The 13,437-nt window shown below is 41.2% G+C and overlaps 1 protein-coding gene across 5 annotated transcripts in view; it reads left to right on the forward strand.

Annotated features, from left to right (window-relative positions):
• The window catches only part of LOC108278939 (actin-binding LIM protein 3), a 62,408-nt gene that overhangs the window by 20,050 nt on the left and 28,921 nt on the right, over positions 1-13,437 (forward strand). For 4 of the 5 annotated variants that reach the window (XM_053687722.1, XM_053687718.1, XM_053687720.1 and 1 more), the window contains exon 3: positions 7,911-8,094. In XM_053687722.1, coding sequence (XP_053543697.1) covers positions 7,911-8,094 — 184 coding nt within the window. Of the gene's footprint in view, positions 1-6,644; positions 6,784-7,910; positions 8,095-13,437 lie in introns of those variants that run through there. The other variant, XM_053687719.1, reaches the window with a different exon arrangement.

A 13,437-nucleotide genomic window follows, 5' to 3' on the forward strand; every position in this document is an offset into this window, starting at 1 on the left:
TATATATAGAAAGGAAACTGTCTGATTTGAGAATTCGACCATGCTGTGGTATAAAAGTGGTTTAAAACGGGTTATATATTTTGGGTTTATTGTTGTTTATTGTTGTCGTCATGGCAGCTTTTCGTAGTTGCAGGAAACTTATGATAATGCGAAGGATCGTTCTTCCTTTCATCATTTTCCTCGGAATGCGCTGCGTGTATCTCACAGTCCCGAAGGCTTTGAGGCTTGCTCAAGCATGTTGGATTAACACTAACGGGAATGTTTTGTTTGCGGCACCTCAAGATTTCGAAGTGCGTAATTGCATGAGAAAGATTCTCGTAGGAGAAACACCTTAACAGCTTGACAGATGTTCGGAGATCTCTGAAATCTTCATTTCACTTAAACGAACTCACTCAACACAAAAGCTGTAATTAACTTGCATAGTCTTCTGTAAGCCCACGACATCACTGTCCTGTCACAATCTTAGAAACCGTCTCTATCGCATAAGAACTTGAATTTCTTTGAATTCCTTCTGGTTTTGTTGTGGTTCTTTCTTCTTCTTTTTTTCTTTAAAGCACAGTGTGTTATCTGGCTGCGCTGCACTCTTACCGGTTTCAGACATGTTTTTTTTTCTTTCTAAACAGACAGATATGGGGGCGGAGTGAAAGCGTCTTGGGGGCGTGTCTATAAAAAGACCCCCGTCTAAACATAAACAAGCAGGTCATCATTTCCAAACCATTTCCTTAAACCATTTTTGTTCCTTTTTAATCATATATATATATATATTTTTATCAAGTTCTACGTTTTCCAGGTCTAGAGAACCTTTAATGGATTCTGCGTTTTGGTTCCTGTTGTAGCTTTTGAGCAGAATAACAGGATACGTCGTGCTCTCCTGTGAGAACTGGTCTGGCTAGGGGAGGAATCACTGTAGCCTCGTGGATCACGCGCCCAATAGCATTCGCGTCGCCTGGTTGTCGAAAGGTCAGCATGGTATTTGATTCCTGCCGACAGAAGCAAAATAACGTGCATATTAGGTGTGTGGGTGATGGGGATGAGGGGGTTGGGGGGGGGGGTTATATCGTGGTGGGGACCAAATGTCACCGTGAGGATAGAAATATCTGACAGGTATGACCTTGTGGGGACATTTGGCTGGTCCTTATGCAGAAAACTCCCTTTTATAAATACTATAATTGTAAGTTTCATTTAAAAATACATTTTTAAAAAACTCCAAAGATTTGCTTTTGGTTGTGCGAGCGCGTGTGAGCGAATGCTCCCTCTCATCACTGTAAGGTTGCTCTTTTATCACTTCCGACCGCACTCAGAGAGCTTTCTTCTCTCCTCCTTGAGCAGATCATCCATTACTCTGACACACAGTAGTAGTTTTGTTAAGCATTCTGCCTGAGTATTCTCATTGTCTCTCTAAACAGGGTATCGATTCAGCCGTTTGCACGCGGCATCGCAAGACACTTCACATGTCCGAATCACTTTATGTCTCGACTATGTATAGAATACGTACTAAATAAACCACACACCATTCATTTGAATGAGCTAAGTATATAGATGTCAAGTGGTGGGCTGAAGCGCTGGGAAAGACTCTGTTATGAATGTTTAATTAGCCTGTGTTGAATTGTGCTACTCGCTAACTCGCTCACTGAATCGGTATTAATATTATCTAAGCTGTATAAATATACACAATAGGGATGTAGCCAAATATGAGATTAACAGTCTGATTGAACAGATAGGAATGCAAATAGGAATCGTAAAGTTTTGGATTGTTTTTTTTTCAGAAAGCATGGCAGAAAGTTTTAGACTACGCGTGGGGACGAAACAAAACAAGTCGCACGAGCACCAGGTTCATACTTCCGCGTAGGATTTGTGAAAACTCTTGCGCAGGGTTGCCAGGTTTTTAGCAAAAATTCCCACCCCAAAAACTCAAAAACTATCCCAAAATATCCGGTGTCATTTCTTAACAAGTTAACAGTGGTGCGCACGCATTTTTTTGATTTGCGAAATCGGCGGTACGTAGACCGTATACGCTGAACCTAAAAAATATTAACTTGCCCTTTCACCGCACACGTTTTTTTTTTCATCGTTCTTAAATTAGCATTCAATTACAAGAAAATCTCCAGGAAAATAAAATGTCAAATGAGATAGAAAGCTTTCCAGAAAGTCCCACGGGGCGTCTAGTTGAGAACGACGGTGAACTCAAGTGATGTAGCTGAGGTTGAGGAATTTTAGAAGTTCAGGAGTTGAATGAAGTCATGTTCTGCAAATTGATATCTATTGTTTTCTTTGTCAATGAGAAATGACTTCTTTTCCAGCAATAACAACAACAACAAAAACCCGACATCCACTTCCTGTTCAAATCTGGATGCGAATACACCGTGGCATTGTGTTACACCTACTCTAATACACATGCAACATGAGCTATACTGAGGTATGTCTGTCCTTGAACTGGTTTTAAGGATGTGAAAGCCAGTGATTTGAGTGAGTTTCATCGGTCTGCTCTGAACCACACTACTACGCTAAGTATTATAAATGGGAAAGAAGCCACAGAACGCATTTAGCATGGTCAGCCAAAAGAAAAATGGCTCTCATCCACTTAATTCTCTCAGGCTTACACCGTTTTATAGTATTGGAAACCTGATAGATGGGCGCTCAAATGGATATGTCCATCATACCCAATCTGGAGTGAGACAGACATCCATTTGTCTTTGTGTGTAGACGTTGTGATGCAACAGCGCTGTGTTTCTACAGGAACACGTCCTGAAAACAGCTGAAATTAAATCAATCAACGTGGAATTGCTGACAGACGTCCTCGTGTATTTATTATACTCAAATGTAATTGAAAAGCTCAAGACGTGGGTTAGGAATGTTAGCAGTTTGGATAAACAGAATACTTTGACAAGGGCTAAATTGTGATGGCTAGACGTCTGGGTCGGAGCATCTCCAAAACGACAGGTCTTGAGGATTGTTCCCGGTATGCAGTGGTTAGTACCTACCGAATGTGGTCCGAGGAAGGACAACAGGTGAACCGGTGACAGGGTCACGGGCGCCCAAGGCTCACTGATTCACACAGGGGGGCGAAAAAACGTTCAGGAACGGTTTGAGGAACCGGTCAAGGTGTTGACTCGGCGTCCGAATTCCCCAGATCTCAATCCGATTGAGCGTCTACGGGATGTCCCGGACAAACAAGTCCGATCCACGGGGGTCCCACCTCGTAACTTACAGGACTTGAAGGATCTCCCGCTGACGTCTCGGTGCCAGAAGCCCCGGCACACCTTCAGAGATCTTGTGGAGTCCGTGTCTCGACGGGTCCGAGCTGTTTTGGGGACCTACACAATATTAGGCAGGTGGTTTTAATGTTATGGCTGATCGGTGTAAATATATAGACCATGCAAAAATAGCCAAAATTGCCCCAGACCCCAACAACGGGCTAAACGAGTGACTATTTAACGCTCATTTAACACTTTAACGATAAAGATTTTAGGATTAGACAGACAACGGTGTACACGGTTTATAAAAGATGTTCTTACTGTACATCCTTTTACCCAACGTTCAGTGCAGGACCGAAAAGAAAATGGAGGTGTTTTTATTTGATGCTACTGTGTTAGCGAATCATAAGCACAAATTCTTCCGCCTGAAAAAGTAGTCCTATATCTGAAAGCAAAGCGTGTACAGGTAAAGAGCTTATTTAAAGCAATAATCCAGAAAGCAGTAAGTGTTACAGTGATTTATTCACGTCCACGTTATATAATAACGGGGTTCTTGGGCATTAGCGCAACACGTGCTTTCAAACGCAGCTCGGCCAATCAGATTCTAAGAACTGAAATGATCCGAAATTATAATCATTTTAATTGTGCTACAGAAATCTGCTCCTGTTTTTATCAGGAGGTTTGGCGTCAATTAAATCTGCATCCATGTTAATCACACCTACTGTGTGTGTGTGTGTGTGTGTGTGTGTGTGTGTGTGTGTGTGTGCGTGTGTGTGTGTACAGGCCTTAACAGTGGCAATTACAAACATAGGCAGACATAGCAACCCACACTATCTTTCTCTCTATCAGCCTTGCTGAAACCTCCTGACACACACCCATCCTCCCACACACACACACTCACACACACACACACACACACACACTCTCTCTCTGAAGTGATAAAAGTAATTGTACTGCATGTCATTAACAAAGAAAAGCCGGGGAGGAGAGGAGGGCTGGCCTGTCCATCCTGCTGAGCTGAATTTTAATTGTGTCTGTTGGCTGTTGATAAATACGTAATCAACCTCTACACTCTCCACACACTCACATATAGTGTATACACACACACACACACACACACACACACACACACACACACACACACACACGCTTTATACACGACTTCCAATGCAGTCCCAGGCTCAGATCAGTCCAATACAGAAGAGCCTGGACACACACACACACACACACACACTTTATTTATCGAGCTGTTGAATTATGCATGGCGCCGGAAAGCGAGGCTAAACTGTGGGGCGTGCAGATGTCTGCGCAGGGAGTTGAAAGCCTCTTCTCTGCGGTGACTCGGCTGGCACAGGCTGCCATTTGTGTATTTTAGTGTGTGTGTGTGTGTATCTGTGTGTGTGTGTGTGTGTGTGTGTGTGTGTGTGTGTAGTGAGTGACTACTGTACTGAAAGCTGGAATAGAGAGTAAGGGTGTGTCCCACAGACGTTTTTAGAAAAAAGTGGCGTAACGAAAGAGTTCAACATGTAGAGCACAGACGTCTAATATATAAATAAATGACATGCGTCAGAACGAACACCAAGTACATCCCATTATAAACTATCTTAAATATATAAACATTATTATTGATACAAACTACATTATAAAATATCTTGTAGGAGCGTTCCTCACATCTCTTTAGATATTTTACTTCTATATAAATCTGACCGTAGACGTTAAGAACGACCGTCACAGCCTCGGGCGAGACGCGATCACACTCGATTTATTCTACAGGCTACGATCTAGTGAATTTTTTTTAAGAGTAACCCCATAATAAGCAGTTGAGACTCGACAACATAAAGCCGTCCAGCGTACAGTCCAGCAGCTCGTGTTGCTCGGTTTTAACTGTGTTCCTGAAGAGCTAATATCATTACCCAGGGTCGCAGAAGGGAGACAAGGTCACTGTGGTGTGCACGCATTTCTGATGTATGGATATTATCTCCCCCTTTCCCTCTTTCAATCTTTATAATACACCTTGTAACAGAAATGGTTCTGTACGTCATACACACACTCGGTACGTTTACATGGACAACACTAAATCCCATATTAACCCTGTTAACACGATGATTAAGAAACTGGCATGTAAACAGTGATTATCGATGACCTTAATCCAGCTAAAGTCATACTCGAAGTAAACACGAATCCGATTAAGACGTGTGGAGTACTCCTGTTTTAGTCGCATTATAGACACGTACACACCTTAATCTCACTGTTAACGTCGTGTGGGAGTTTTCACCGCATTTTGTGACGGGACACGTACACACACGGCAGCGCTCAACTGTCTGACGGCAAACGAGAGAGCACGGCCGCGGCCCAAACCGCGTACTTACCTGCTATATAGTAGGGAAAATACATGTATTTCTATATACTATATAGTAGGTAAGTACGCGGTTTGGGACGCAGCCCACGGCTTCAAGCTGTCGTCTATTTGCACGTATAGCACGACTAATAATTAACCGGTCCCATAACGAAGACCAACTCTATGTCAATACGTGAAATCCCGGAGGGACGTCGGACGGCGTGGCGCGGGGACGTAATGACGTGCGCCGTTAATCGATCTCTGTTCTATAACACGTAAAACCTGAACATGAAAGGAGTATTGTAAAAGCGACTCATGTAAACACCTTCATCAGAATACTGTCTTATTCAGAATACGGTCAGTAATTAGATTACTGCTGTCGGTGTGAACGAAGTCAGTGTCTGTGCTTATTTTGTGCCTTTGTTTGAAGAAATTTATTAGATTTAATTCTGTGTTGTTTTTTTTTGCTATAAAACAAGATCTTGACGGCCGCTGAGTATTTTTAATCTAGCTCACTTTGGCGTAAAAATCACAATCCTGGCAAAACCCTGTCGTTAACTGTCCTTTTCGCGCTTCTTCCTTTACTGAAAATGTTTATAAAGTGAGCACGGGGCAGCGTGATTCCTGCCCTAATTTGGCCTCTAAATATTAGCGCTTCCCACTCGCAGTTCCCACGTCTGACCACTAGCAAAAATGCAGTATTAACTCTAAGGAGTTAAATGGGGCAGTGCGCACACAACAGCTAGAAAGGCGAGCGAATCTGCTTCTATCTGTCAGATATGTTTACACTGTTGGTGTCTCAATACCAAGTCGAGTTGTGAACGACTTTATGAAGATCCCAATGCATTTAGACCGATGATGTCATTTCCAAATCTCTGCTAGGGTTTTACTTACGGATACACGGTATAGATATTTCATATTATATACAGTATAGATATTTTTAGAGTTTCATTACTGTACACATGTCTGTGTGCAGTAAATGCAGGGTGTCAGTTACACAGTAATGCTTTTCCGCTGCTCAGTCTGTGGGAAAGCTGGAAACGGGAGCAGCTTGACCTCCACACACACACACACACACACACACACACATACACTGACGTGTTCTACAGTGCCTTGAGGGAGTGTGCATGCAGCAACTCGCCAGTGTGACGGGAGAGACGGCTCAGGGAACGATGTCAGAAGGAAGAAGTGGGAATAGAGGAACAGCACTGTGTGATGACTGCCACCGCACTGGACTTATGGGAATTGGACGTTAGCTAATCATTCTTTATCTTTGTCTGATGACATTTTCACACTTTATAATTAAAACCGCAGTATGTAAGAAGATGTCCATGAAAAGTTTACGAAGCGCTGGCCGATATGATAAAAAATAAAAAAATCGTATCACGATCCTGATCGATACACGATATGCATCAGGACATACCGGCACTGGTTTATAAATAATATAAGATGATAATCTAAAACTCGACGATCATGGTAAGGATGGTAATGTTTTATACTAAATGTAAATAATTCGCTAAGATATCATCCTCTCATTTCACATAAAAGTGTGTATTTATTTTACGTGTTTACTCGAGACTTGTGTGTAAACAGACAGGTAATGTCTCTAGCAACCTGATGCTACTTGGTCATAATCTGACTGAAGAATTTATCACGGATTTTATTCTCTACTTATTATTACGGATTAGCGTTGAAAGACAGCGAGCGCTATTCGGCTAAACTGACGCCTTCCGACTCGGCGTCAGACGCTAAATGATGCTAAGCGGTGGACTAGCCTTAGCATCGACCGAACATACTGTATGTACGCATCTCTATATAGACAAACCCTGCGTGCTTATACTAGAGAGAACTGGAAGGCATACACGTCTCTTCATGATCACGTAAAAACTAAGTCGAACAAAGTCAGCTAGCTACACGTGACCGTTATGCAACTCCTCGGTAAGAACGTGACCTAGCGATTTATTATTTAGCTAGTCGCTTGATGTAGATTTTAGGTTTGTTAAAGCGATTTACCTAAATTGGGCAGCTTAGCTAACTAGAAAGTTTATTTAGTTTATGGACATGATCGTTAGCGACTTAGCTGGAGCTCATCAGACCTCCTAACTGCCTATAAACACAACCGTCTTGTGTTGGCTTGGAAAGTCTCCGGTTTGATAGTATACATAAAAACCTATGTTTATGAACACTTTACAGATTCATGAACGTGATATTTACCGACTTAAGAATCACTATAAACTCCAGCTATGTTCCTGAAGTCAGGAGGCTGACATCAAAGTCACGTGTCCCATTCAGGTGTCTGTTAAATGGACTAATTTAGTATTAATGTATTTATTACCTTAATACTATTAATACTATATTCTCGATTTTCTGTTCCGCAGTGTGCGGCTGTGACCTGGCATGTTCCGGATTCTTCCAGCAGGCCGGTGAGTACATCTGCACCAAGGACTACCAGCGGCTTTACGGCACTAAATGTGACAGCTGCGGGGAATTTATTACCGGGGAGGTGGTGTCAGCTCTGAGCCGGGCTTACCACCCAAAGTGCTTCGTCTGCACCATCTGCAGGTACGAGACACTTTACAGGATATCTGTCCATCATGTGTAAAACGTTTCATCAAACACCTACAGTCCCCTCTGAATTCCATTGTTTTTGCAGTAGACTGAAGACATCCGGGCTTGAGATCAAAAGATGAATATGAGAAGAGAGTTTAGAATTTCAGCTTTTATTTCCCGATATTTATTATACAACCCCAATTCCCAAAAAAAACCCAAAAAAAAAAAACAGTTGGCACGCTGTGTAAAATGTAAATAAAAACGGAATGCGACGGTATGCGAATCTCATAAACCCCGTGTGTTATACGCAATAGAACGTAGGAAACATATCGAATGTTTAAACTGAGGAAACGGAACGTTTTAAGAAAAAAAATAAATCACGTTCGAGTCCGATGGCCGTAACGGGTCTCAAAAATGTTGGGACGCCGGCCAACAAAAGGCCGGAAAAGTAAGTGTTAGTAAAAAAGAAACAGCTGGAGGAACATTTTGCAACTCATTAGGTTCATTGGCGAGAGGTCAGTAAGGTGATCGGGTGTAGAAAGAGTATCTTAGACAGGCAGAGAGAGGTGTTCTAAGTTGTTTAACACGTCTAGATGTAAATATCAGGAAACGAGCGCTGAAATTCTGATCGATCGTCTCATCTCCGGCTTTTGCTCTCAAACCCAAAGGTGTTCAGTGTATAGCAAAGATTAAAAATCACTGGCCTTGCTGTTCCAATACTTTCGAAGGGGACTGTATAAGCTACACACAGGCAGATGATAGGTGTGTTAGGAAAGTGTTTGACCACCACAAGCTACTAGAAGCGCTTCAATGCACATCATCCTAGATTCGACAAGCCTCTGGAACTGTAATCGACGGATGAACACCATTCTTCTACAAGATATTCCAGTACCACAGCTGGTGTTCTGATGAGGGCGCTGGAGAACATGGTCCAAACCTCAAAGCCCAAAAGTGTTCAATCGGTTTGAGATCCAGTGACAGTTAAGGCCGCATCATACGGGATGATTTACATCATTTTCATCCTCATCCAACTATTCAGTTTATGAACTGTGTATTATTATCCTGTTGAAATCTGGGCATCATGTCTCCAACAGACCGGACACCTGTCCATCTTTTATCTTCAATCTCTAAATATCCGTTGCAACTTGCTTCAATAACCTTCCTGTCCTTTTCCTGTAACTAATCATAAAGCCGTTCATGTCTGCTCTCCGTGGAATTTAGGAAAAAGAACCTCTTTAGTCCTTTTCATCATTCTCGCACCGTGTTCACACCCTGTACAATTTCCCTCAGGCACGGCTTGTATTTGCTTTCACCTTTAAAAGGCTAACTGAGAGGAAAACGGTGTCCGATTTGATCACAACACCTAAACAAACTAGGACAGTCCTCGGCCGCAGGGCTGAATCCCAATGTCGGGAACGTTCACTGCGGCTTGACGCCGTTCCGAGCCGGTCTAGACCGAACCACACACTCTGACATCTTTAAAAGACAATTATAATTAACAGGACTGTAACCGATAGTCTGAGGATGTGTATCGGCACGCGTCAGACTGCGTACGTACACGCGCGCCTCAGAGACGGGGAATTTTAATTAAAAATGAAAACAGCTCATTAATGTCACGTCTGCAACTTAACACTAATCTTAATCAGGAATTCTGTAAGCATCTGAAACTATCCTATTATAGAGAAGACATTGGGGGGGGGGGGGGGGGGGGCTTGTCGTCACAGAACACATGTATTCAAGCGCAGAATACATGTACACACAAGTATACACACACACACACACACACACACACATATACACACATGCTGGTGGCTAATCGGCAGATTATTTAAAACACAACAAGGGAGCTGAAAATAATGTTTAGCATGGAATGAGCAGAGTTTTTGCGTATTCTTTAAAAGATGCTTCTGAAAAGTCGATAAATAACGTAAGCCAATAGAGAACTCTTTTTTTCTTGTTGTTTTCTGTGATGGTTGCGGCCAAAAATTCTCGATTTCGCTGCGGCTTTTTTCAAAAATTTGCCCTGCATCTTGTAGAGTTTTTTTTACGCTTTTCTTTGCGGGAAGCTACTCGGATCGGCGGAATCGCGATCGCGATCGCACGACGTTGTCTTTCGCGGTGAGGTTCGTTGGTAAACGAGACCTTTTCGCCGTAGTCATGGCTTCGTGCGCGTTGTGATGACGTCACATGACACGTCCTGGCCCGAATCTGAAAAGTTCGCTTGATTTTGCGTTAATTCCCGTGATTGCAAAACGGCTAAATCCTGGAAAGAGTGCACAAAGAAAGAACAGACGGCAGAGAGACTAGCCCTGTCACAATTCTGAAATTTTGGCTAGTATCTAATTGTCTTGCGAAACTATTAATATTTATACTATGTGTAAATAATATAAATACTATAAAATATTTTCTGCTGATTTCTACGCTGTGCTTATAAGCAAAACTGTAGCATGATAACAGCATGACGTAGCACAGGGCTTCGAATGTCCGTATCTGTATTCGGATATAAAAGCAGAGTGGGTGTGTCCTAAACCGGAAAGGTTTTAACAGGATTTTACTTTTTTTGGTCATTTAAAAAATGTCACTCATCTAGACATTGAACACGTCTTTATTTAACCCCCCTCTCGCACTTATTATTTTTGTTTGTACCTGCTCAGTTCTATGCCAGAACATACACAAAATGGTAGCCTAATTTAAGCCACCGTGACCCTGACCAGGCGGTTACTAATGATGAATGAATGCATTGTGAAAGGCACTGTGTAGCGACACGTTCAGTTTGACAACTGTAGTCCCACAAGCTTCGTATCTGACCGCTCGCCCAGATGAAAGTAAAAAGAAACCAGTATCTGTCCATCCCAATACATTCAAGTAATATTTTCACATTCACTTACATCCCTAATGAGTTCATTAAAAATGACATCATCGGGATTGACTCAAATGATTCCAATTAGGTGATTATGAAGTAAATGTGACAGGCCTAGGAGAGACCTCAGTGTCCTAACCAGTGTACTGTATAATCCGAGCGGGCAGTCTGATTAAACTACGTACTGTATGTACTGTGTATGCATGTGCGTGTCCTTTTTTATCCTTCTGGACCAGGACTGAGCACTTCTGTCGTAGCCTGGAGCTCCCAGCAGGGAGGATGGCTTAGATTCTTAAAAAGGCGAGCCTGTAGGAAATCTCGTGTCATTAATTATTCCATAAAAGCTCTTGTTAGAGTTCTTAAACAGTTCCATCGTTCTTGTTGACATGAAAGGATCTTTCTGGTGCCACGGTTTACTGATCGTGCCTCCGAAATGTAACAGATTACGTTTAAAGCAATCGTATATTAAAGCAGATGGCGTGTAAGTGCAAGCCAGAAGAAAAACCAAACACTGCAGGTAATGAAGCAGCACAAGAGTGTGTTAACTCATTTGACCATGGCGTGGTTGTTGGTTCCAGCCGGGCTGGTTTGAGGGTTTCAGACACTGCTGAAATCCTGGGATTTTCACACACAACAGCCAGTGGAGTTTACACAGAATGGAGTGAAATCCCACGGCTCGCGCAGAAACCTGCCGATCAGTGTTGGGGGTGGGAGTATACTAGGGGGCGTGTCTGGAAGTGTGGAAGTGACGTCAGTCCCAGTCGACCACATGTTCGAGCGCCGTAATAAAGCATCGGCGGTTTAAAGGTTTTGTGGGGATTCAATTAGTTATAAAAAAAAAAAAATGTTCCAAGGATAAGAATGTTGATGTGACGTGTGGAGTTTTCTAGGGTAATTAATGGTACATCACTTCACCTTACTCATCTTCTCAAATCCTCAATACAGTATTCAGCGTTAAAGGAAGAACCACCTCGCCTTCGAAAGTGTAACAAACTTATTAGAAAGACTTTATGCGAGCAGAGTTGCTCCGAAATCTCTGTTTTTTATGCCGACAGATTTATCCTTCAGTAGCTGTAAATAAAGCACCGGCACAATCCTCTGTACAGAACAGTTTCCTTCTTGGCCATCGACTGTGACTGACGCCAATTACAAATACAAACACGCCCCATGGTATACAGTACTCCCACGCCATCGCTGATTTTTTCACATTTTGGCAGGCTCCGTACGAGACCCTGAGGACGTTAAATAGCAACTCGCTATTGCTATGTTGATATGCCAGGATCATAGCTCGCAAGACACGGGAAATACAATTGCTAATGGACTTCACGTTTCCATTTGAGATTCAACAGACTCTGTAGGTTCATGTGAACGACAACGCAAACGGTAATACGCCATTTGCATTTTCATGATGTCACGATTTATGCGTCCACAATTAGGAAACGCGATCGCTAATACAGTTTGCTGTTGCTTTTGAAAATTGTCTGCAAAATACTTACATAATTTTGACCCTGCATGGGTGTTGCTCTCATGAGCCTATAAAGGAAAGCATCGATCACCAAATACATTTTTGGTATAAAACGAATCCCGTCAATAAATAAAGCATTAAAAAGAATCTCCATAGAATAGAATAGAATAGAATAGAATATTATAGAATAGTATAGTATAGAATAGTATAGACTAGTATAGTATAGAATAGAATAGTATAGAATATTATAGAATAGTATAGTATAGAATAGTATAGGGAATACTGAAGTGTAGAGAATACTGAAGTATAGAATAGAATAGTATAGTATAGAATAGTATGGACTAGAATAGTATAGAATAGTATATTATAGAATAGTATATTATAGAATAGTATATTATAGAATAGTATAGGAAATACTGAAGTGTAGAGAATACTGAAGTATAGTATAGAATAGTATAGAATAGTATAGAATAGTATAGTATACAATATTATAGAATAGTATAGAATAGTATAGAATAGATTAGTATAGAATAGACTAGTATAGAATAGTATAGTATAGACTAGTATATTATAGTATAGTATAGAATAGTATAGGGAATACTGAAGTGTAGAGAATACTGAAGTATAGTATAGAATAGTATAGAATAGTATGGACTAGAATAGTATAGAATAGTATAGACTAGTATAGAATAGTATAGTATAGACTAGTATATTATAGTATAGTATAGAATAGTATAGGGAATACTGAAGTGTAGAGAATACTGAAGTATAGTATAGAATAGTATAGAATAGTATGGACTAGAATAGTATAGAATAGTATAGAATAGTATGGAATAGTATAGTATAGTATAGGGAATACTGAAGTGTAGAGAATACTGAAGAATAGTATAGTATAGAATAGTATAGAATAGTATAGTATAGAATAGAATAGAATAGGGAATACTGAAATGTGTAGAGAATACTGAAGTATAGTATAGAATAATATTGTATAGTATAGAATATTATAGTATAGAATATTATAGTATAGAAT

The sequence above is a fragment of the Ictalurus punctatus genome, chromosome 18, assembly GCF_001660625.3.
Source record: "Ictalurus punctatus breed USDA103 chromosome 18, Coco_2.0, whole genome shotgun sequence".
Classification (NCBI taxonomy): Eukaryota; Metazoa; Chordata; class Actinopteri; order Siluriformes; family Ictaluridae; genus Ictalurus; species Ictalurus punctatus.